Source organism: Neolamprologus multifasciatus, chromosome 2 (genome assembly GCF_963576455.1).
Source record: "Neolamprologus multifasciatus chromosome 2, fNeoMul1.2, whole genome shotgun sequence".
NCBI classification, from domain to species: Eukaryota; Metazoa; Chordata; class Actinopteri; order Cichliformes; family Cichlidae; genus Neolamprologus; species Neolamprologus multifasciatus.
The window spans coordinates 28,683,994-28,706,982 of NC_140440.1; the positions used below are offsets into that span (position 1 = coordinate 28,683,994).

Sequence of the window (22,989 nt, forward strand, 5' to 3'; positions counted from 1 at the left end):
TCTGAACATGTTATGAGTGTGAATGTGCATGTGTGTGAGAGCATCATTTCCCATCTCCTCTTCTGCTGGCTATTCATCCTCCATATTGTTTTTTCTAGCTCCTTTTTTTGCCATCCCTGTTAGGCTGCAGGAAGCAGGGTGGGATGCAAGCAAAGGAGGTGGGATGTGTTACCATAGCAACAAGCTGACTCACGGGCAGGACTGTACCATTTTTTATGATGCCACAGGGGTTCAGCAGCAGATGTACCCTCTGGTACTTACTGGCTTTTTAGATTTGTGGCTAAAATGAGGAAAGGAAACACCCCTGTTATGGGAAAATAGGTGCAGCATCCTCAGACCTTGGGTGGCTAATGATGGAGAAAGGGGAGGGAGAGAGGTCTGTCATGGCTGTTTGTGATATTTTTTCTAATCTGTGCTACCCTGTGTGTTTTCTCACAACCCGTTTCAGCAAAATGTTGTCTCTGACAACTGTAATTCAACTGTGAATGACCCACTGAATGACCTGATTTCTATTTAATTTTTTATTTTTTTTTTGGTATGGCTTTTTAAAAGGAACAACAGCACTTTGGTGTCCCTTTGTCATTTCTTTGTGCACTGGCTGAGCTGTTTTGTGTTTCTAAGCAACACTGATCATGTATTACTTCCTGAAATGTGTTCATATGCATAAATGGCAAGGTTATATAATGTACAGTTTAATGTATAATCCCAGTGTAATGAAAAGCAGTTGATGCTTTGCTTTGTCTTAGAAGCTCAGAGCTCCCCCGCTAAGATACTCATCACACATGTCAGATGTGACAAACATGGGGCACAGTGCAAAGAATCTCATTAACATGGCATGGATTTAGCTCGCCATCGCCTTGAGGCCCTCTGCTGTTGTTATGGGGTAGTGGCAGTTTTTCCACCAGTGCAGTGGTGTGATTTGATTCCTTTGACCTATTATCCCTCAGTAATGATCACACTGGTGTTCCTATTTGGACTAAAATGGTTGTTGTAGTATCCAAGCATGTATGTGCTTCTGTTTAAAGAGGTTAGCTGATTGTTTTGCCTGTAAATTGTTTCATGAGTACTGATCAAAATGGATATTTTAGCTAAAACTGCTTGTGACAATGGTCTGTTTACTGTTATTACATATCCAACAGAGGTTATTTTTATGTTATATCACCTGATTTATTTTCTGTTTTTTACAATAGTATCATCTGCTTTGGTTTTGATTTTTGTTAAACTAACAATATAGATATACTTTAAGATTGTATCTGTAAATACCCCTTCTCTCTCCTTCACTCTCATACTCACATTGGATCTTTTTATTAATACATACTTCAGACTCTCAGTATTAGATTGATACTTAATTGTTCCAGTCTTTTATCATTTAAGGTTACAGCCTCCTCAATGCTTAATACTGTTTGAAAATACGGCACTTATTTTTATACATTTTTGAGATGGTATGAGGAAAACTTGTATCATGCTTTGTATTTGTTTTCTTTTTTCTGTCTTTTGATGTTTGGTACAGTACATTGTGATGAGCATTTAATCATATCATTACTTCCCGTGTAGAAATTTAATAGTTTGTGCACACACAGAGCAGATAGCACAGTCTATCTGAATAAATAGTTATTACACTGTTATTCACTGCACATCATTATAACACCAGTTTATAGTTAGTTAGTACTATTAGTACTTTATGACTCACCACACAATCTTTTCACCCTGTTTTTTTTGTTTGTTTGTTTGTTTTTTGTAATGGTAAGTATGCTGGTTACCGTTCTTCCCACAGCCAGACTCTGGATAAAGACACCAATCTAACTGATATCTTGTCTCTCTTGTTTTTCTCTTTCATGTTTTCTTTCCACTCATTGCTCTGCGCTGTTCCTGTTTCCTACCTCAATCCTGTCAAATCATGACTCACCAAATAAGGTAAGAAATATTTTTTATTCTTCTTGTACACTATTGCCATCAAAGACTTACATCAGTGCACATTCTTCTGATTAAACAAGTAGGACAGAGTACTGATGCACTCACGCAGGCACATTTTTTCAATCACATAAAAAAACAGACTTTAAACACAAAATGGAACAATAACTTATTTTGCTGAAGTGTCCAAACACCACATAAGCAGATAATCATTCTTTGTTTGTTTGTTTTTGGTTTTTTTTTACAAGCAACACATCTCTTTGCATACCTCACAAAACATTTACCTCCACCGATTCAATCAGGCATCCATGGATGTGGCTTTTGTGACATCTGAGCACGTGTGACGGTGTGACTGTTTTATTGCTTAAGTAGGTTATCAATAAAACATAATTTGATTGTTGACTGGGGGCAAACACTTAATTGCATTAATGCGCTCATAATTTAAGATCTCACTGTAGATTAGTAAGCCATCAGCTCCGTTATAGATTGTAAAGGCCTCAAAGTGTTTTACATTTAAATAGGATATTTGTGTAAGCTCAGTACCTCTCACTGCAAATAAGTTCATTTGGTTTAAGGAATGTATTAGCAAGGAAGACCAGCTGCTACAGAACTCATGCCAGAATGAAGGTGCACGGATTATGCTGTCCAGTACCAAGAACTTTAGTCACTGGATTGATACTCTGGACCATCGACCACAATATAAATAAGAAACCATTGCATCATAGTGATTAAATAAGATATTGGAATCCAAATGATGAAGTATAGCTCAAGTAATAGGACAATTACCTACTAATGATGGTAGGCAATGTCTGTCTGTTTAGAATGCTCAATTATCACTAGCTTGTTTTCAGTATTCTATTACCGCAAATTCACTCAAACTTAGTTAGGAGATATCAAAATAAAGATCAATAAACTGTTCTGCTGATTCAGCGCCTGGAGTGGGTGTATTGGATTTTATTTCATGAGGTGTCCTGTTTATGTTGCATTACACAGATAGGTATGGCTTTTATTAAGCCTGCCTTATAGAAGGCAGGCTTGCCCTTCTTCTGATATAGAAGAGGGTCCAAAGTAACAGAAATATGCCACAGGGTCACAAACTGTTCCCGCCAAAAGGACTATAAAGTTGTCACAACACGTGCCTGCAAATAATTAAAGGTGCTGCTTTACAGTAATGGTATTTACATGACTTAATGCATTAAAAGCATTAATTTGTTCATGTGGGGTCACATGATCTATCAGAGGGGCATGAATTAATAATATTCTGACATATGTCTAAATGTCAGAACAATGCACTGATCAATACAACATGTAAAGGATTTTAGTCATGATTTCTAAATATTAATCATGTTCAAGTCTTCTTTGTTGTCAAATCTGCAGTTGATGGAATGAATAAAAACAATTCAGCAGAAAATTTGTGCATTTATTAGAAATCTAGTTAATGTAATCGTGATTAACAAAGGATGAATAAAAATAAAATGGTGTTTTAAGAGTGATTATTAAAAAATGGAAAATGGTCTCAGAAACCTGAATATACTGGGCATTAATGGAATGTGTCTGCAACTCTAAGTATAGAGAAGTTCTGCAATAAGTATAAAAACATACAGTATCATGTTTTGACAACATGACACATAATCAACAAGGAGAAGTGCCTTGGAAGATTCCACAGATGTATATTATTCACATTTGGTGATTTTTACTTTTTAAAAGTGTAAAGGAATGTTCATATATGTACATCTGAAACTACTATTGAAAATGAAATATTATAGTGAACTCCAACAAACAAACAAAAACAAAACTTTGCATTAAAAACATTTAAGCTATCAAATAAAAATAAAAACTACACTTCTGAAATAAATCTTTTATGTCTTTATTGCTTAACAAACAACTGAGCAGATGTCAGGGTTTTTTTCTTCTTGTTAAGTTTTTTGTTAAATTTGTCATTACAGTCCGAGATGCATGTGCTTTTTTAAGACTTTGTACATCTGCATGACAGTGAGTCAACTGCCTTCAAAAACTGTTGTATTTTATTTGTAATAGTTGTTCTGAATAGCTTAAATCACACCTCTGTTAAATACCCTCCATATTATTATACTTCAGAAGACTAAAAGTAAGAATGAAGCTACTGAAAACTAAGCTTAAATCTAACGTTTTAAATCAGTAAAAAGTAAACTGAAAGGAGAAACTTTGGAAACTAACGTAAAATAAATGGAATTGAAAACTTGAACTTTCTTTCATTAAGCTACAGTTAGTTAATGTAGATTCATAGTAATAGGTATACTGCTACTGTCATTAGTTTTTCACTGGCATTATTTATTGAAACCTGAGGTAATATTTCCATATTTTATATAGTGACTATATAGGAGAGTATCCAGCTTCCCATCCTGTGTGTGATGTAGAAACTGATCCATTGATCAGCATTAGATGTGTACTGTGTGCTAGACAGTGAACACATGGAATATGGATTTTAAAGAGTGATTTCATTTGCAGAACTTTGCTTCCAGTTTTGTAAATCACAATTTCACTTTGAATAAATTCTTTTATCCTTGCAGATTTAATTAAATAACTTTCATTTACTAGCAGCTAAATACCAGCCACAATAATTAAACTTTTGTTGAACAAGAACTGGTTTCAGAATTTTTAAGTTATCTTATGTCTCCGAGCCTTGGTTTTGCCCCATGACTAAATACTATAATATTAATATAACATTTAATACTTTATGTGGCCAGATATTTTTTAAATAAACATCTAACCATACATTTTAAGCTTTTTATTTTACTGTTCTAACACCTTTTATGTTTATGTTTACATTTATTTATTTATATAGCACATTTTATTACAACAGTAATGTTAGCCAAAGTGCTGTACAAAGAGACAAACTACAGGGTAAAATGACTTAAAATATTGATACCAAGTGACAAGTATCAAATAACATCAATGCCAAATAACAGATAGCCAAAAAACACACACACATGTAGATAACGTAAAATTTCATGGGTTGTGCTTGTGACGCAGTCTAGTCCTGTGTATTTTTGTGTACAGCTGAAAAAGAATATCGAGTAGGCAGAGGTTTTATTTTCCAGGCCCGTCTTCAGTGGGAGCCTTGTAAGCTGGCTGTCTCTTCAGCAGCATGCAGCAGCAGCAGTTGGCCGCCTGTGTGGCGCTGTCCACACTGCTGGTGCTGAAAATAGCTCTAAAGAGCTCCCCCTCCTTCTCTCTCACACTGACTCTCTACATCTCCCTCTATCGCCCACTTCTTATTAGAGAACATGACTACTTCAAATACTACAGCTTAACTCTTTCTTGTTTTTCGTATCGTACTGTAGGTATTTTTAATTGATGTGTTTGCAGTTTTTGTTAATTAATGTCGGCGTTTTGTACAATATTTAATATTGAGGGTTGTATTTTAAGCGCATAATGGCTATTTTCAGTAAAGGGATGGTGCACATAGATAGGGATGTCTATAAAAATCTCTAAAATTATTTGTGAATAGTTTTAGTGTAGTATGAGTGTAGCATGATGCTCGCTCTCTATTAGTGTGTGTGAGAGAGAGGATCAGGCTGTTCATGCGGAGAGACAGAGAGAGAGAGAGAGAGAGAGAGAGAGAGAGCGGCTTCCTACGTCATCAACGCTCCCCTCCCCTCGCACTTGCTCTACCGACCTCCATACGGGTATTTTACGTTGGCTGCCGTCAGAATTATTTATCTGAGGCGTGAGTTACTGTCTGCAGGCTGCACTGGCTTGCTCTGGCCACAGGAAGGCAACGAAGAGCCTTGTCTGCCACAAAAGCTAGTGCATGCAGGCAGGTACATACAGGCAAGATGATTAACAAGAGTAAGATACATGTATCAATGGATTAATGCAAATCATTATATTAAGAATTTTGAAGTGATCACTCACTGAGTAGCTCCGATGACGCTATACATATTAATCTATCAGCTATTAATAATAGCATAAAAATATATAGATTTAATCACTGGACTATGTAGAATTATATTTATGGCCCCCAAAAAACATTTTTAAGATGACTGCAGATGCTGGATATACGGTTTCATTCATAGTAACTAACGATGTTTGATCATGTGTTTAATAATGGGAAATTCGATTATTTTTTGTGGCTCTTGCTTTTGCGTCACTCCTTTGAAGATGTTCAGTGATGCCATGATTGGTGGAAATAGCTGTACTGCTCCCACCAATGAAATCCCGAGCTGTACAAAGAGATCTACTCCGTCTCACCGAGTAGCATCACCCTCTTAACCGTTACAATGTTCTGCACTGGAGGGGGAGGATGCATATCCAGACACAAAGCATGACTTTCACTGTTATGTTTGAGGACGCATCTACCTTGGATTATAAACCTTCTATACTTAATCGGTCGAAAAGTTGGGACTGGAGTGAAAAGATATGGGATATACTGAACGTGAAATGATGTGGAACAGATTACCGACATGGCAGGTGTTTTTGTGGTGGCATCATTTCTTTCTTTTGTGGACTACAATAGACGGACAGACTCGCTACAGCATACCAGAAGAACTGAAACAGGGCTCTGTGGTAGGAAATATAGCCAAAGATTTGGGTTTGGTTGTGTCTGAACTGCATAGGCGTAAATTGCGGTTAACCTCGGAAGCTGGTAAGCAATATTTTAGTGTGGACTTGGGAAAGGGAGAACTGGTGGTCACCGATAGAATAGATAGGGAGGAAATGTGTGGGCAAAAACCATCGTGTTTATTGCCTCTGGAACTAGTTATTGATAACCCTCTACAGCTGCACAGAGTCGAAATTGAAATACAGGACACCAATGATAATTCACCTAGTTTTCTTACAAAAGAAAAGGTGGTAAAAATTGCAGAGCTGGTAAATCCAGGTGCGCGATTTCCTTTAGAAAGTGCGCAGGATCCCGATGTCGGCGTTAATTCTGTGCGTTCTTACATACTAAGCAAAAACGACAATTTCAAACTGACTGTTAAAAATCACAAGGACGGAAGGAAGATCCCTGAATTAGTGCTTGAAAAACCTCTTGATCGAGAAAAGATGCCTGTACATAATCTCATCCTCACCGCGGTAGATGGTGGAGATCCGGTGCGTTCAGGGACATCTGAAATTACAGTTATAGTACTTGACATCAATGACAATGCGCCCCAGTTTGAAAAACAAGTGTATGAGACTAATGTTAGTGAGAAAGCAACACCCGGGACTGAAATACTGCACGTTAAGGCCACGGATGCAGACGAAGGAGTAAATGGAGAAATCGAATATTTTTTTGCAGAACAAACATCGGATTTGATTTTATCGTTATTTGCCATTGAATCTTCTACTGGAACTATAGTTGTTAGAGGAAATTTAGACCATGAAACAAACTCTTTACATAGATTTGATATTACTGCCAAAGACAAAGGAAATCCTCAAATGGATGGGCACTGTGGGATCGAAATTAAAATACTTGACATTAACGACAATAATCCTGAAATCATTGTTACATCTTTAACATCGCCTGTTCCAGAAGACTCTGCAGTCGGGACAGTTATTGCATTAATAAGTGCAAAAGACCCAGATTCTGGTGACAATGGCAAAGTTTTACTGACCTTATCCCCCAAATCGCCCTTTAAGTTAAACCCTTCCGTTTCTAACCATTATTCATTAGTGACAAATGGGCGACTTGACCGTGAAAAAAACGCCCAATATAGAGTTAAAATAAGTGCTTCTGACTCAGGAAACCCCGCATTAACAAGTGAAAAAATAATACTCGTTGAATTGTCAGATGTAAATGACAACCCACCAATTTTCTCCAAGCCCTCTTATCTCATTTATGTAAAAGAAAACCATCCTCCTGGGAAAATTTTGTGCTCTGTGTCCGCAACTGATCCTGATGCCGGTGAAAACGCAAAGGTCTCTTACTCTATACTGGACTCTAAAGTGCAGGACGTTTCTGTCTCATCGTATGTTTACATTAACTCAGATAACGGCAGCATCTACAGCATGCACTCGTTTGACTATGAGAAACTGAAGGTGTTTCAGATTCAGGTCCAGGCAAAGGATCAGGGCTCTCCGTCTCTCAGCAGCAACGCCACTGTCCATGTTTTTATCCTGGACCAGAACGACAATGCCCCCGCTGTTATTTATCCCTCCTCCGCTGCCATGGGCTCCCTCTCTCATCAGAGGATGCCTCGCTCGGCGAAAGCGGGTCACCTGGTTACCAAGGTGACAGCCGTGGACGCTGACTCGGGCCATAACGCCTGGATCTCCTACAGACTGGCGGAGGCCACAGACGCCTCTCTCTTCACTGTCAATCTGTACACAGGGGAGGTGAGGACTAAACGCGCTGTGTCCGAGCAGGACGACTCCTCTCAGAGGCTGCTTATAGAGATCAAGGACGACGGGGAACCGATCCAGTCCTCCACAGTGACAGTGTCCATCATACTGGAAGACGGCCTCCATGAGCCCATCTCAGACCTCCGACATAAAGTGGCCGAGCCCAGCAAGAAAACTGGGAGAATCACCCTTTATTTGATTCTCTCTCTGGCCTCGGTGTCCGTGCTGTCTCTGGTCACTTTCCTCATCTTAGCGGTTAAATGCATCAGGAACAGCAGGAGCAGCAGCACGTGCTGCATGAGACGGACCGACTCTGATGATTACAAGAACCCCAACAGAAACCTGCAGATTCAGCTCAACACTGATGGACCTATAAAATACGTGGAGGTCCTGGGAGGAGACATGCTGTCTCAGAGTCAGTCCTTCAGGTCCTGTATGTCTCCAATGTCAGAGTACAGCGATTTCACTCTGATCAAACCCAGCAGCACCACAGACTTTAAGGAGGTGATCAGTGTCCTGGATGCTTCTTTACCCGACAGCACCTGGACCTTTGAGAGCCAGCAGGTGAGCATAGAGTATTAAAAGAAGTGATAAGTAAAAATTTGAAAGATCACTGAATTTAACTTAAGTTTTGAATGAGTAATGAGCTTCTTTCAAACTTATAGACTGTACCAAATAGTGTAGAAAACCAACGGTGAGTTGTTTTTTCAGTCTACTGGCAACATTAGATGTAGGCTATGAGTTCTTTTGAGCAGAATATAGATAATAAAACCGCATGCGGGCAGATAACAATTTATTTTAAGGTTTGCATATTTAAATGACACACTGGGTTTTAAATATGCAAATCTAATATTCGTGGTTAAAGTCTTTCAATAAACCCTAAACATTGCACAAAGGCTCTTCCAAATTGTTCCTCACCGTGAAGGTGGACAGCGACGCTTATTGGAATGCATGCCATGTTTGAAACAAAAATACATTTTACACATGGCACATGTGATACAGATATGCAGTTAAATGGGATGCCCATTAATTACACATATTCCACTAAATTTCGTTGACTGGATTAATTGATAATGGAATAGTAGAAAAGCAACGGTAATTTTTTTTTCAATCTACTGGCAATGTTAGATTTGGCTCAGAGTTCTTTTGAGGTTTATATTTTAAGGTTTCCATATTTAAATGGCACACTGTGATGTTTTATTCCCATCTATTATTCGTGGTTAAAGTATTTCAATAAACCCTAAACAATGCACAAAGGCACTTCCAAATAGTTCAGCACCACGAAGGTGGACAGCGACTCTTACTGGAATGCATGCTCTGTTTAAAAGAAAAGAATGCAGTTAAATGGGATGTCTATCGAATAAATGTCTTTCTCTAAATTATTTTATGGGATTAATTAATTAGGTTATTGTGGGGGAAAATGTTATTCTTATATTAAGTTTATAAGACTGGCTTTGTTTTTTCATTCTTACATCCAGTCATTCATCCATTTATTCATTCATTGATGATATCGCATGCTTGCTTTACATTCTGTAAAGTCCAGTAATTCGTGATTATTGCCTGTGATCAAAGTGAATCCACAGAGAGAGAGAACAGATGCTGTGACTTGAAGAGTGTCGATCGGTTTCCTTCTTATTGGATGACAGAGGTGGATTATGCGCACCAATAGGATTCAGAACTGTACAAAGCAATCTAGTCCCTGCCCCCATTCGTTCTCGGTACTCTAACACTTACAATGAAGAGAGGCAGAGGACCGAAGGAGTAATGCGCTCATTTTTTTATATTGTTACGGTTTTATATGTGTCCTCAATAATATGTGGGAATGGTTCTATGGGAATCATACCTGCGATGATGGATTTACGGATTTTTCAGTTCATTATGTCAATTGGAATTAATCTTTTATAACGGACCAAGGATGACAAAGAGAAAGGGATGTCGAGACTGGAGATGGCTGGCGCTTTGGTGGCATCATTTCTTTCTCTTGTGGAGTACAATAGACGGACAAACTCGTTACAGCATCACAGAGGAGCTAAAACAGGGCTCAGTGGTAGGAAATCTTGCCAAAGATCTGGGTTTAGGAGTATCTGAAATTTTTGACCGTAAGCTGCACGTCGCCTCCGAGGCTGGTGAGCAGTATTTCAGCGTGGATGCGGGGAAGGGCGAGCTCGTGGTGAATGACAGAATAGACAGAGAGGCTTTATGCGGACAAAGCGCCAGCTGTGTGTTACCTCTGCAGGTTGTAATTGAAGACCCGCTACAACTTTTTCGAGTTGAAGTCGATATTCAAGACATTAATGATAATGCCCCGAGATTTCCATCGAATGAAATTGCATTGGAAATTGCAGAATCGACAGTTGTGGGGGTTCATTTTCCACTAGAAAGCGCAATAGATCCAGATGTTGGCAGTAATTCCCTGAAATCATATACTCTTAGTAAAGACGAATGTTTTAGTATTAGAGTGAAAGACGTTGCTGGTGGAAGGAAGGTCCCTGAATTGATTTTAGCAAAAGTTTTAGACAGAGAAAAGAAGGCTGTTCACAAGCTTCTTTTGACAGCTCTGGATGGAGGAAGCCCGGTAAGATCTGGGACTGCACAGATAACTATTAGTGTCCTTGACAATAACGATAATGTTCCCGCTTTCGAAAAAACGTCATATAAAGTATCTGTTAGTGAAAATGCTGTAGAAGGTGCGTTAATAGTACAAACAAAAGCGACAGACAAGGATGATGGCCAAAACGGTGAGATTGAATATTCGTTTGGAGCACACACATCAGATGCAATGATGTCTATTTTCATTATCGATCATATATCTGGAACCATATTTCTCAAAGGAAAGTTAGATTTCGAAGCGAATGCAAATTATGAATTAGACATAACTGCGAAAGATAAAGGCACTCCGAGAATGGAGGGGCATAGTACTGTTCATGTGGAAGTTATAGACGTCAATGACAACGCGCCAGAAATTATACTCACCTCTCATCCTAAGCCAGTGCGAGAAGACTCCCCAAATGGCACAGTCGTGGCATTAATCAGTGCAAGAGATCTTGACTCTGGTGATAATGGTAAAGTAAGATTACACCTCCCTAAAACCTCTCAGTTTGCCCTGAAACCTTCTTTTTCCCATAATTACGCACTGGTTACCAGCGGTCCTTTAGACCGAGAAAAAGTCTCGGAATATAATATAGAAATAACAGCCACTGATTCAGGCTCTCCCCCTCTGTCCAGTAAGAAAATTATACCTGTCACAATCACTGATGTTAATGACAATGCTCCTGTATTCACTCAGAAAGCCTATAATGTGTATTTAAAAGAGAATGGAGTACCAGGCTCTATCCTGTTCTCAGTATCAGCATCTGACCTGGATTTTGGTGAAAACGCAAAGGTCTCTTATTCTATACTGGACTCTAAAGTGCAGGACGTTTCTGTCTCATCGTATGTTTACATTAACTCAGATAACGGCAGCATCTACAGCATGCACTCGTTTGACTATGAGAAACTGAAGGTGTTTCAGATTCAGGTCCAGGCAAAGGATCAGGGCTCTCCGTCTCTCAGCAGCAACGCCACTGTCCATGTTTTTATCCTGGACCAGAACGACAATGCCCCCGCGGTTATTTACCCCTCCTCCGCTGCCATGGGCTCCCTCTCTCATCAGAGGATGCCTCGCACCGCGAAAGCGGGTCACCTGGTTACCAAGGTAACAGCCGTGGACGCTGACTCGGGCCATAACGCCTGGATCTCCTACAGACTGGCGGAGGCCACCGATGCCTCTCTCTTCACTGTCAATCTGTACACAGGGGAGGTGAGGACTAAACGCGCTGTGTCCGAGCAGGACGACTCCTCTCAGAGGCTGCTTATAGAGATCAAGGACGACGGGGAACCGATCCAGTCCTCCACAGTCACGGTGTCCATCATACTGGAGGACGGCCTCCATGAGCCCATCTCAGACCTCCGACATAAAGCGGCCGAGCCCAGCAAGAAAACTGGGAGAATCACCCTTTATTTGATTCTCTCTCTGGCCTCGGTGTCCGTGCTGTCTCTGGTCACTTTCCTCATCTTAGCGGTTAAATGCATGAAGAACAGCAGGAGCAGCAGCACGTGCTGCATGAGACGGACCGACTCTGATGATTACAAGAACCCCAACAGAAACCTGCAGATTCAGCTCAACACTGATGGACCTATAAAGTACGTGGAGGTCCTGGGAGGAGACATGCTGTCTCAGAGTCAGTCCTTCAGGTCCTGTATGTCTCCAATGTCAGAGTACAGCGATTTCACTCTGATTAAACCCAGCAGCACCACAGACTTTAAGGAGGTGATCAGTGTTCTGGATGCTTCTTTACCCGACAGCACCTGGACCTTTGAGAGCCAGCAGGTGAGGGGAAAATGAAATACTTTTTTTTCTCATAATCTTTAAAACCTCACCATCTGAAGTCTGTACCATCAAAGCAGTTGATTTGATATGATGTTTTAAGTGGTTCAAAGCAAAATTGTATGCTTATATATTTGTCATGATATATATATTTTTTCTTCACAAGACTGAAATACAAGCGCATTCTTTAGACAGAGCTGTCTGCGAACCAACCATGCGAACTGCTAATAACTTTTAATCCTCATAGGATATTTGACACATTTCAGTATTAGAGTTGTTGAATACTCAGCGCGATTTGACTGTTTGGATGTTCGGTATAGGACAGTGACAAGCAATTGAACAGCTTCAAAAACAGTGCAAAAACACATTTCAATTTAATCTAACATTTTACTGTAGTGAATATTCCATTTAATGTTATTTCTTAGGTTTAATTTTTAAACAACTTGCCAATTTAAAGCTAATGTTATTGTAGAAACTGTAATATAAATTAAATAAGATTAATTATTGTAAGAACGTGTTAAAATAAGAAGAAAGGTGCGTATTTTTGAGTTAACTGTTCAGTATCTTTGAAATTTTCATCTGTGAGCACCCGTGTGTGTTCTGTGTTATAGTCTTTGTGCTGGGTCTATAATATGTCTTTCCCTGTCGTATTGGATGCGGGGTCAGTGTTGTGAGCCAATAGCATGGGAGGCTGTACAAAGAGATCTACTCCCTCCCCCATCCATCCTGCTCACTATAGCCAGTGCTTCTAGCGCGGGATGAGAAAAGGATGCGTTTAAACACTGGGATTAAATAATATACCATTATTACACTTCTCATGATGTATGAACGACTATTTATTTTGCGTTCCACGAGTGCCTCGTTTATGGATTTCTCACCAGTCTGTTTTTTTTCTAAATGATGTTTCCATGGGGAATAACGCTGAATTCTAGCGGATCGGGGATGACAAAGAGAATGGAATACAGAGACTGGAGATGGCTGGCGCTTTGGTGGCATTATGTTTTCTTTTTATGGAGTACAGTAAACGGACAGACTCGCTACAGTATCCCAGAAGAGCTGGAAAGAGGCTCCTTGGTTGGAAATCTTGCCAAAGATTTGGGTTTAGGACTGTCAGATATTTTTAACCGTAATCTGCGTGTCGCCTCTGAGGCTGGTGAGCAGTATTTCAGCGTGGATGCGGGGAAGGGTGAGCTTTTAGTGAATGACAGAATAGACAGAGAGGCATTGTGTGGACAGAGCGCCAGCTGTGTGTTACCTCTGCAGGTTGTTGTAGAAAATCCGCTACAGTTACACCGGATCGAAGTGGAAATTAGAGACGTAAATGACAATGCCCCTAGTTTTCTCAAAAGTGATCACATAATTGAAATAGCCGAATCCACAGCTGTAGGTGTTCGTTTTCCCTTAGAGATGGCAGTGGATCCCGACGTAGGGAGCAATGGGTTAAAAACATACACACTAAGTAAAGATGAGTGCTTCAGTCTAAAGGTTAAAGAAATTGAAAATGGAGGGAAAATACCCGAATTAATATTGAATAACTCTTTAGATCGCGAGAAAAAATCCACTCACAATTTATTTCTTACTGCCACAGACGGAGGTAATCCTGTCAAGACCGGAACTTCCAAAATAATTATAACTGTGCTTGACATCAATGACAATGTGCCATTATTCGAAAACAGTTTATATAAAATTGCTGTTGAAGAAAACATTGTAAATGGTTCTTTTGTTATTACAACAAAAGCAACAGACATAGATGAGGGTCCGAATGGAGACATTGAGTACTCGCTTGGTGTACACACGCCGCCATCAGTGGTCGCGTTTTTTTATATTGATGCTGTAACCGGGGATATATATCTTAAACAGCAATTAGACCACGAAACTCAGACATCATATCGTATAGATATTAGTGCAACTGATAAAGGCTTCCCTAAAATGGAGGGTCACTGTACTGTCCAGGTGGATGTATTAGACGTAAATGATAACGCACCAGAAATTGTACTCACTTCAAAATCAACTTCTGTGCCCGAAGACTCTCGCAGCGGCACTGTGGTGGCTTTGCTCAGCGTTCGTGACCTCGATTCCGGTGATAATGGCAAAGTCACGTTACAACTTCCCAAAACGTCTCCATTCACTTTGAAACCTTCGTTTTCTAATAATTACGCACTGGTTACCAACGGCCCTTTAGACCGAGAGAGATCCTCAGAGTATAATATAGAAATCAAAGCCACTGATTCAGGCTCTCCCCCTCTGTCCAGTAAGAAAATTATACCTGTCACTATCACTGATGTTAATGACAACGCCCCCGTATTCACTCAGAAAACCTATAATGTGTATTTAAAAGAGAATGGAGTACCAGGCTCTATCCTGTACTCAGTATCAGCATCTGACCTGGATTTCGGTGAAAACGCAAAGGTTTCTTACTCTATACTGGACTCTAAAGTGCAGGACGTTTCTGTCTCATCGTATGTTTACATTAACTCAGATAACGGCAGCATCTACAGCATGCACTCGTTTGACTATGAGAAACTGAAGGTGTTTCGGATTCAGGTCCAGGCAAAGGATCAGGGCTCTCCGTCTCTCAGCAGCAACGCCACTGTCCATGTTTTTATCCTGGACCAGAACGACAATGCCCCCGCTGTTATTTACCCCTCCTCCGCTGCCATGGGCTCCCTCTCTCATCAGAGGATGCCTCGCTCCGCGAAAGCGGGTCACCTGGTTACCAAGGTGACGGCCGTGGACGCTGACTCGGGCCATAACGCCTGGATCTCCTACAGACTGGCGGAGGCCACCGACGCCTCTCTCTTCACTGTCAATCTGTACACAGGGGAGGTGAGGACTAAACGCGCTGTGTCCGAGCAGGACGACTCCTCTCAGAGGCTCCTTATAGAGATCAAGGACGACGGGGAACCGGTTCAGTCCTCCACAGTCACAGTGTCCATCATGCTGGAGGACGGCCTCCATGAGCCCATCTCAGACCTCCGACATAAAGTGGCCGAGCCCAGCAAGAAAACTGGGAGAATCACCCTTTATTTGATTCTCTCTCTGGCCTCGGTGTCCGTGCTGTCTCTGGTCACTTTCCTCATCTTAACGGTTAAATGCATCAGGAACAGCAGGAGCAGCAGCACGTGCTGCATGAGACGGACCGACTCTGATGATTATAAGAACCCCAACAGAAACCTGCAGATTCAGCTCAACACTGATGGACCTATAAAATACGTGGAGGTCCTGGGAGGAGACATGCTGTCTCAGAGTCAGTCCTTCAGGTCCTGTATGTCTCCAATGTCAGAGTACAGCGATTTCACTCTGATTAAACCCAGCAGCACCACAGACTTTAAGGAGGTGATCAGTGTTCTGGATGCGTCTTTGCCCGACAGCACCTGGACCTTTGAGAGCCAGCAGGTGAGCATAGAATACTAAAAGAAGTGATAAGTAAAAATTTGAAAGATCACTGATTTTGCCGCAGCAGAATTTAAAAAAGAGTCATGTTTTACTTACAAGTTTTAATGAGTAAATAGCTTCTTGTAAACTTAGAGACTGTACTAAGTAGTGTAGAAAACCAACGGTGATTTTTTTTTTCAGTCTGCTGGGAAGATTAGATGTTGGATATGAGTTCTTTTGAGCAGAATATAGACAACAAAGCTGCATGCGGGCAGACAACAATTTATTTTAAGGTTTGCATATTTAAATGACACACTGGGTTTTATTTCCATCTAACATTCGTGATTAGATTAAAGTATTTCAGTAAACCCTAAACAGTGCACAAAGGCTCTTCCAAATTGTTCAGCACCGCGAAGGTGGACAGCGACGCTTATTGGAATGCATGCTCTGTTTGAAACACACATACATTTTACACGTGGCACATGCAGACATGCAGTTAAATGGGATGCCCATTATTTACACATCTTCCACTAAATTTCGTTGACTGGATTAATTAATAATGGAATAGCGAAATAAGAAATATTTAGTATATTAAGTGATTTATTAGTTAGTGGGATAATATGCTTTACATTGCGTGAAGTCCAGTAATTCGTGATTACTGCCTGTGATTAAAGTGAATCCGGAGAGAGAAAATAGATGCTGTGACTTTAAGAGTGTCGATTGGTTTCCTTCTTATTGGATGGCAGAGGTGGATGATGCGCACCAATAGGATTCAGAACTGTACAAAGCAATCTAGTCCCTGCCCCCATTCATCCTCGGTACTCCAACACTTACAATGAAGAGAGGCAGAGGACCGAAGGAGCAATGCGCTCATATTTTATAAAGTTACGGTTTTATGTGTGGCCTCAATAATATGTGGGAATGATTCTATGGGAATCATACCTGCGATGATGGATTTCAGAATTTTTCAGTGCATTATGTCAATTGGAATTAATGTTTTATAACGGACCAAGGATGACAAAGAGAAAGGGATGTAGAGACTGGAGATGGCTGGCTCTTTGGTGGCATCATTTCTTTCTCTTGTGGAGTACAATAGACGGACAAACTCGTTACAGCATTCCAGAGGAACTAAAACAGGGCTCAGTGGTAGGAAATCTTGCCAAAGATCTGGGTTTGGGATTATCTGAAATTTTTAACCGTAAGCTGCGTGTCGCCTCTGATGCTGGTAAGCAGTATTTCAGCATGGATGCGGGGAAGGGCGAGCTCGTGGTGAATGACAGAATAGACAGAGAGGCTTTATGCGGACAAAGCGCCAGCTGTGTGTTACCTCTGCAAGTAGTTGTTGAAAATCCTTTACAGTCTCATCGAATTGAGGTGGAAATAAGAGACATAAATGACAATGCTCCTAGTTTTCTTACCCAAGAAATTAATCTTAAAATACCAGAGTCAGTTGGTCCCGGCAGACGTTTTCCTTTAGAAAATGCAGAGGACCCCGATGTTGGGAGCAATTCTTTGAAAACGTATACTTTAAGCAAAAACGATCATTTTTCATTGAAATTCAAGGACACAAAGAGTGGTAAAGCTGTCCCAGAATTAGTGTTAGAGAAACCCTTAGACCGCGAGAAAAATGCTTTCCATCAGCTGCTGTTGACAGCTTTAGATGGAGGAACGCCAGTCACATCGGGGACATGTAAAATCACAATTACTGTACTTGATAATAACGATAACTTTCCAGTGTTTAGTGAAAACGAGTACAAGGTTGTTCTAAAGGAGAATATCACCACGGGGACGTTTCTAGTTAAACTTACAGCAACAGACGCCGACGATGGGCTTAATGGTGAAGTTAGATATTCTTTCGGGTCCCGCACTCCTGACTCAGTGTTATCAACATTTGCAATCAATGTGGAAACAGGAGAAATTATATTAAAGCGCCCATTAGATTATGAAAGTAATAAATATTACCTTATTGATATAACTGCTAAAGACAGAGGGGTTCCCGAAATGGAGGGTCACAGTCGTGTGCAGCTCGACATAGAGGATATAAACGATAACGCTCCGGAGATTGTGCTAACTTCGGATCCTAGTCCTGTACCCGAGGACGCACGGAGTGGCACAGTCGTGGCACTGATCAGTGCAAGAGACCTGGACTCCGGTGAAAATGGCAAAGTGACTTTGCATCTTTCCAAAAGTTCCCCGTTCGCTCTGAAACCTTCGTTTTCTAATAATTATGAATTGATTACCAGCGGTCCTTTAGACCGAGAGAGATCCTCAGAGTATAATATAGAAATCAAAGCCACTGATTCAGGCTCTCCCCCTCTGTCCAGTAAGAAAATCATACCTGTCACTATCACTGATGTTAATGACAATGCTCCTGTATTCACTCAGAAAAGCTATAATGTGTATTTAAAAGAGAATGGAGTACCAGGCTCTATCCTGTACTCAGTATCAGCATCTGACCTGGATTTTGGTGAAAACGCAAAGGTCTCTTACTCTATACTGGACTCTAAAGTGCAGGACGTTTCTGTCTCATCGTATGTTTACATTAACTCCGATAACGGCAGCATCTACAGCATGCACTCGTTTGACTATGAGAAACTGAAGGTGTTTCAGATTCAGGTCCAGGCAAAGGATCAGGGCTCTCCGTCTCTCAGCAGCAACGCCACTGTCCATGTTTTTATCCTGGACCAGAACGACAATGCCCCCGCTGTTATTTACCCCTCCTCCGCTGCCATGGGCTCCCTCTCTCATCAGAGGATGCCTCGCTCCGCGAAAGCGGGTCACCTGGTTACCAAGGTGACGGCCGTGGACGCTGACTCGGGCCATAACGCCTGGATCTCCTACAGACTGGCGGAGGCCACAGACGCCTCTCTCTTCACTGTCAATCTGTACACAGGGGAGGTGAGGACTAAACGCGCTGTGTCCGAGCAGGACGACTCCTCTCAGAGGCTGCTTATAGAGATCAAGGACGACGGGGAACCGATCCAGTCCGCCACAGTCACGGTGTCCATCATACTGGAGGACGGCCTCCATGAGCCCATCTCAGACCTCCGACATAAAGCGGCCGAGCCCAGCAAGAAAACTGGGAGAATCACCCTTTATTTGATTCTCTCTCTGGCCTCAGTGTCCGTGCTCTCTCTGGTCACTTTCCTCATCTTAACGGTTAAATGCATCAGGAACAGCAGGAGCAGCAGCACGTGCTGCATGAGACGGACCGACTCTGATGATTACAAGAACCCCAACAGAAACCTGCAAATTCAGCTCAACACTGATGGACCTATAAAATACGTGGAGGTCCTGGGAGGAGACATGCTGTCTCAGAGTCAGTCCTTCAGGTCCTGTATGTCTCCAATGTCAGAGTACAGCGATTTCACTCTGATTAAACCCAGCAGCACCACAGACTTTAAGGAAGTGATCAGTGTTCTGGATGCTTCTTTACCCGACAGCACCTGGACCTTTGAGAGCCAGCAGGTGAGCAGAAAACAGCAGATGTTCAGTGAAATGTGTTAGGTCACTGTTGAATATATAGTTTAAATTGTGAACTATATCTATCGACTTGTTGCAGGACAATATTGCGATAAGCTAGTGTTATTATTTATATTATTAGTAGGAGTATGAATAGTAATAGTAGTAGCTTTATATCTATGATTTTATTTCAACACGAGTCAAAACGATGACCCACAATCGTTTATTCTGAGACACACAGTTAACATAACATTCTGTGATGTTTTATTTTTATCTAATACTCATCGTTTCGTGGTATAAAAGCTCTAAGTGGCATGCTTGTGTTCGTGTTTCTGAGCTTCATACGTATGCAGTCATACCTGTGTTGTTTTTGTGTATATTTAGTACTTGCAAAATTGGACCTATTCGATAGCGCCTCCCCTCTTCATTGCTTCAAAAAATAGAAACTGTCAACAATCCCTCTTAATCAAACAAAAACAGTCGCTTGTAGTGATGTTATGGCAACAGAGAAAATTACAATTGTGCAAGAATTAGTTGTGCTTTACACATCTCACCTGCATGTTTTGTATGTAGAGAATGGGCAGTTTAATTTCGCTTTGTTTTATTTCTTTGATGGAAATTGTTCTCTGTAAATGTCCGTTTTCTTTAAATGAATGGATAGAAGAATTCTGTGAAAATATAAATAACATAATGAGCCGGAAAATCAATTTTAAATCCAGAGAGATGACGTTGGATTAACAGGTCACACAACCAGCAGTGCATATTGGTGTACGGGTTTAATCTCAGTGCTGTTGCTGTGTCTTTAACGGCACTGCTCAGCTGTCTTCCTATTGGATGTCACTGTGAGACGCTCTGCTCCAATAGTATACAGAACTGTACAAAGAGATCTACCTCCTCCCCCTACAGCCTCAGCATCGTAAACGTTAACAATGCAACGAGCTGGAGGACGGTGTGATGCGCTCGTATTTCGAATGTTGAGAAAAAAACAGAAAATTAAGCGTCAGACATGAAAAACATTGGGTGTTGTATTTTTACGGATATAACTAACACTCACTGGAACTGGATATTCACTTTGCTTCACTTGATGGGAAATAACATGTTGTAACGGACCGGGGATGACAAAGAGAATGAGATACCGAGACTGGAGATGGCTGGCTCTTTGGTGGCATCATTTCTTTCTCTTGTGGAGTACAATAGACGGACAGACTCGTTACAGTATCCCCGAAGAACTAAAACAGGGCTCTGTGGTAGGAAATCTTGCCAAAGATCTGGGTTTGGCGTTATCTGACATTTTTGACCGCAGGCTGCGTGTCGCCTCTCAGGCTGGAGAGCAGTATTTCAGTGTGGATGCGGGGAAGGGCGAGCTCGTGGTGAATGACAGAATAGACAGAGAGGCTTTATGTGGACAAAGCGCCAGCTGTGTGTTGCCTTTACAGATAGTTCTTGAAAAGCCTTTAAATTTACATCGAATTGAGGTGGAAATAAAAGATATGAATGATAATTCTCCAAGCTTCCAGACAAAGGAGTTGTCTTTGAAAATTGCGGAGTCGGCAGCAGTGGGAACTCGATTTGTTTTGGAAAGCGCAGAGGATGCAGACGTTGGGAGTAATTCAGTAAAATCCTACACGTTGACTAAAAACGAGTGTTTTACATTGAGAATGAAGGAAGTTGAAGATGGCAAAGCAGTGCCCGAGTTAGTATTAGAGAAACCTCTTGATCGAGAGAAGAAGGCCGTTCATCAGCTACTGCTGACTGCATTAGATGGGGGTAATCCAGTATTGTCTGGTACCTCACAAATAACAATCACAGTGCTAGACGTAAATGACAATTTTCCGATGTTTGAAAAAAACACGTATAAAGTTTCTTTACAGGAAAATACTGCACAAAATACATTTGTAGTTAAAATTGCGGCGACGGATGCTGACGAGGGGCCAAACGGAGAAGTTGAATTCTCTTTTGGTTCGCGGACTCCAGATTCCGTGTTGTCAGTATTTGAAATCAACCCACTAACTGGAGAAATACATTTGAAAGGAGACCTAGATTATGAAAAAGCATCGTCCTATAAAATTGAAATTACGGCGAGAGATAAGGGTGTTCCTGAAATGGAAAGTCACTGTCGTCTACAGATAGATATTGTGGATGTAAATGACAACACTCCAGAAATTGTTCTCACCTCTGAACCGCAGCCAGTTCGCGAAGATGCAGCTAGTGGCACAGTTGTGGCTTTGCTCAATGCACGTGATGCTGACTCGCGTAATAATAGTAAAGTAACTCTGAGAGTACCTAAAGGATCTCCTTTCACTCTGAAACCATCATTTTCTAATAATTACGCACTGGTTACCAGCGGTCCTTTAGACCGAGAGAGTTTCCCAGAGTATAATGTTGAAATCACAGCCACTGATTCTGGCTCTCCTCCTTTGATCAGTAAAAAAATTATACCTGTTATTATCACTGATGTGAATGATAACCCTCCTGTATTCACTCAACGAAATTACAATGTCTATTTAAAAGAGAATGGAGTACCAGGCTCTATCCTGTACTCAGTATCAGCATCTGACCTGGATTTCGGTGAAAACGCAAAGGTCTCTTACTCCATACTGGATTCTAAAGTGCAGGACGTTTCTGTCTCATCGTATGTTTACATTAACTCAGATAACGGCAGCATCTACAGCATGCACTCGTTTGACTATGAGAAACTGAAGGTGTTTCAGATTCAGGTCCAGGCAAAGGATCAGGGCTCTCCGTCTCTCAGAACCAACGCCACTGTCCATGTTTTTATCCTGGACCAGAACGACAATGCCCCCGCTGTTATTTACCCCTCCTCCGCTGCCATGGGCTCCCTCTCTCATCAGCGGATGCCTCGCTCCGCGAAAGCGGGTCACCTGGTTACCAAGGTGACGGCCGTGGACGCTGACTCGGGCCATAACGCCTGGATCTCCTACAGACTGGCGGAGGCCACAGACGCCTCTCTCTTCACTGTCAATCTGTACACAGGGGAGGTGAGGACTAAACGCGCTGTGTCCGAGCAGGACGACTCCTCTCAGAGGCTGCTTATAGAGATCAAGGACGACGGGGAACCGATCCAGTCCTCCACAGTCACGGTGTCCATCATACTGGAGGACGGCCTCCATGAGCCCATCTCAGACCTCCGACATAAAGTGGCCGAGCCCAGCAAGAAAACTGGGAGAAACACCCTTTATTTGATTCTCTCTCTGGCCTCGGTGTCCGTGCTGTCTCTGGTCACTTTCCTCATCTTAACGGTTAAATGCATCAGGAACAGCAGGAGCAGCAGCACGTGCTGCATGAGACGGACCGACTCTGATGATTACAAGAACCCCAACAGAAACCTGCAAATTCAGCTCAACACTGATGGACCTATAAAGTACGTGGAGGTCCTGGGAGGAGACATGCTGTCTCAGAGTCAGTCCTTCAGGTCCTGTATGTCTCCAATGTCAGAGTACAGCGATTTCACTCTGATTAAACCCAGCAGCACCACAGACTTTAAGGAGGTGATCAGTGTTCTGGATGCTTCTTTGCCCGACAGCACCTGGACCTTTGAGAGCCAGCAG

General features: G+C 41.5%; 2 protein-coding genes and 3 pseudogenes across 21 annotated transcripts in view; all 5 read left to right on the top strand.

The window, feature by feature from the left end:
- Positions 1-5,876, top strand: part of LOC146524648 (protocadherin beta-16-like) — a 277,164-nt gene extending 271,288 nt beyond the window's left edge. For all 5 annotated transcript variants that reach the window (XM_085174548.1, XM_085174557.1, XM_085174530.1 and 2 more), the window contains exon 2: positions 1,915-5,876. In XM_085174548.1, the coding sequence (XP_085030674.1) occupies positions 1,915-1,989 (75 nt within the window). In that variant the 3' untranslated portion in view covers positions 1,990-5,876. The remainder of the gene's footprint in view (positions 1-1,914) is intronic.
- The window catches only part of LOC146524650 (protocadherin gamma-C5-like), a 298,508-nt gene that overhangs the window by 245,673 nt on the left and 29,846 nt on the right, over positions 1-22,989 (top strand). For 2 of the 15 annotated variants that reach the window (XM_085174117.1, XM_085174186.1), the window contains exon 1: positions 16,952-19,426. The exons of 11 other annotated variants lie outside the window; for them this stretch is intronic. In XM_085174117.1, the coding sequence (XP_085030243.1) occupies positions 16,952-19,426 (2,475 nt within the window). 2 more of the 15 variants (XM_085174150.1, XM_085174233.1) reach the window with 1 other exon arrangement.
- LOC146524679 (protocadherin gamma-C5 pseudogene) lies at positions 6,000-9,589 on the top strand (annotated as a pseudogene). Its single transcript, XR_014876427.1, has 2 exons — positions 6,000-9,020; positions 9,383-9,589. The product of XR_014876427.1 is annotated as a protocadherin gamma-C5 pseudogene (transcript).
- Positions 9,841-12,601, top strand: LOC146524680 (protocadherin gamma-C5 pseudogene; annotated as a pseudogene).
- LOC146524681 (protocadherin gamma-C5 pseudogene) lies at positions 13,481-15,997 on the top strand (annotated as a pseudogene).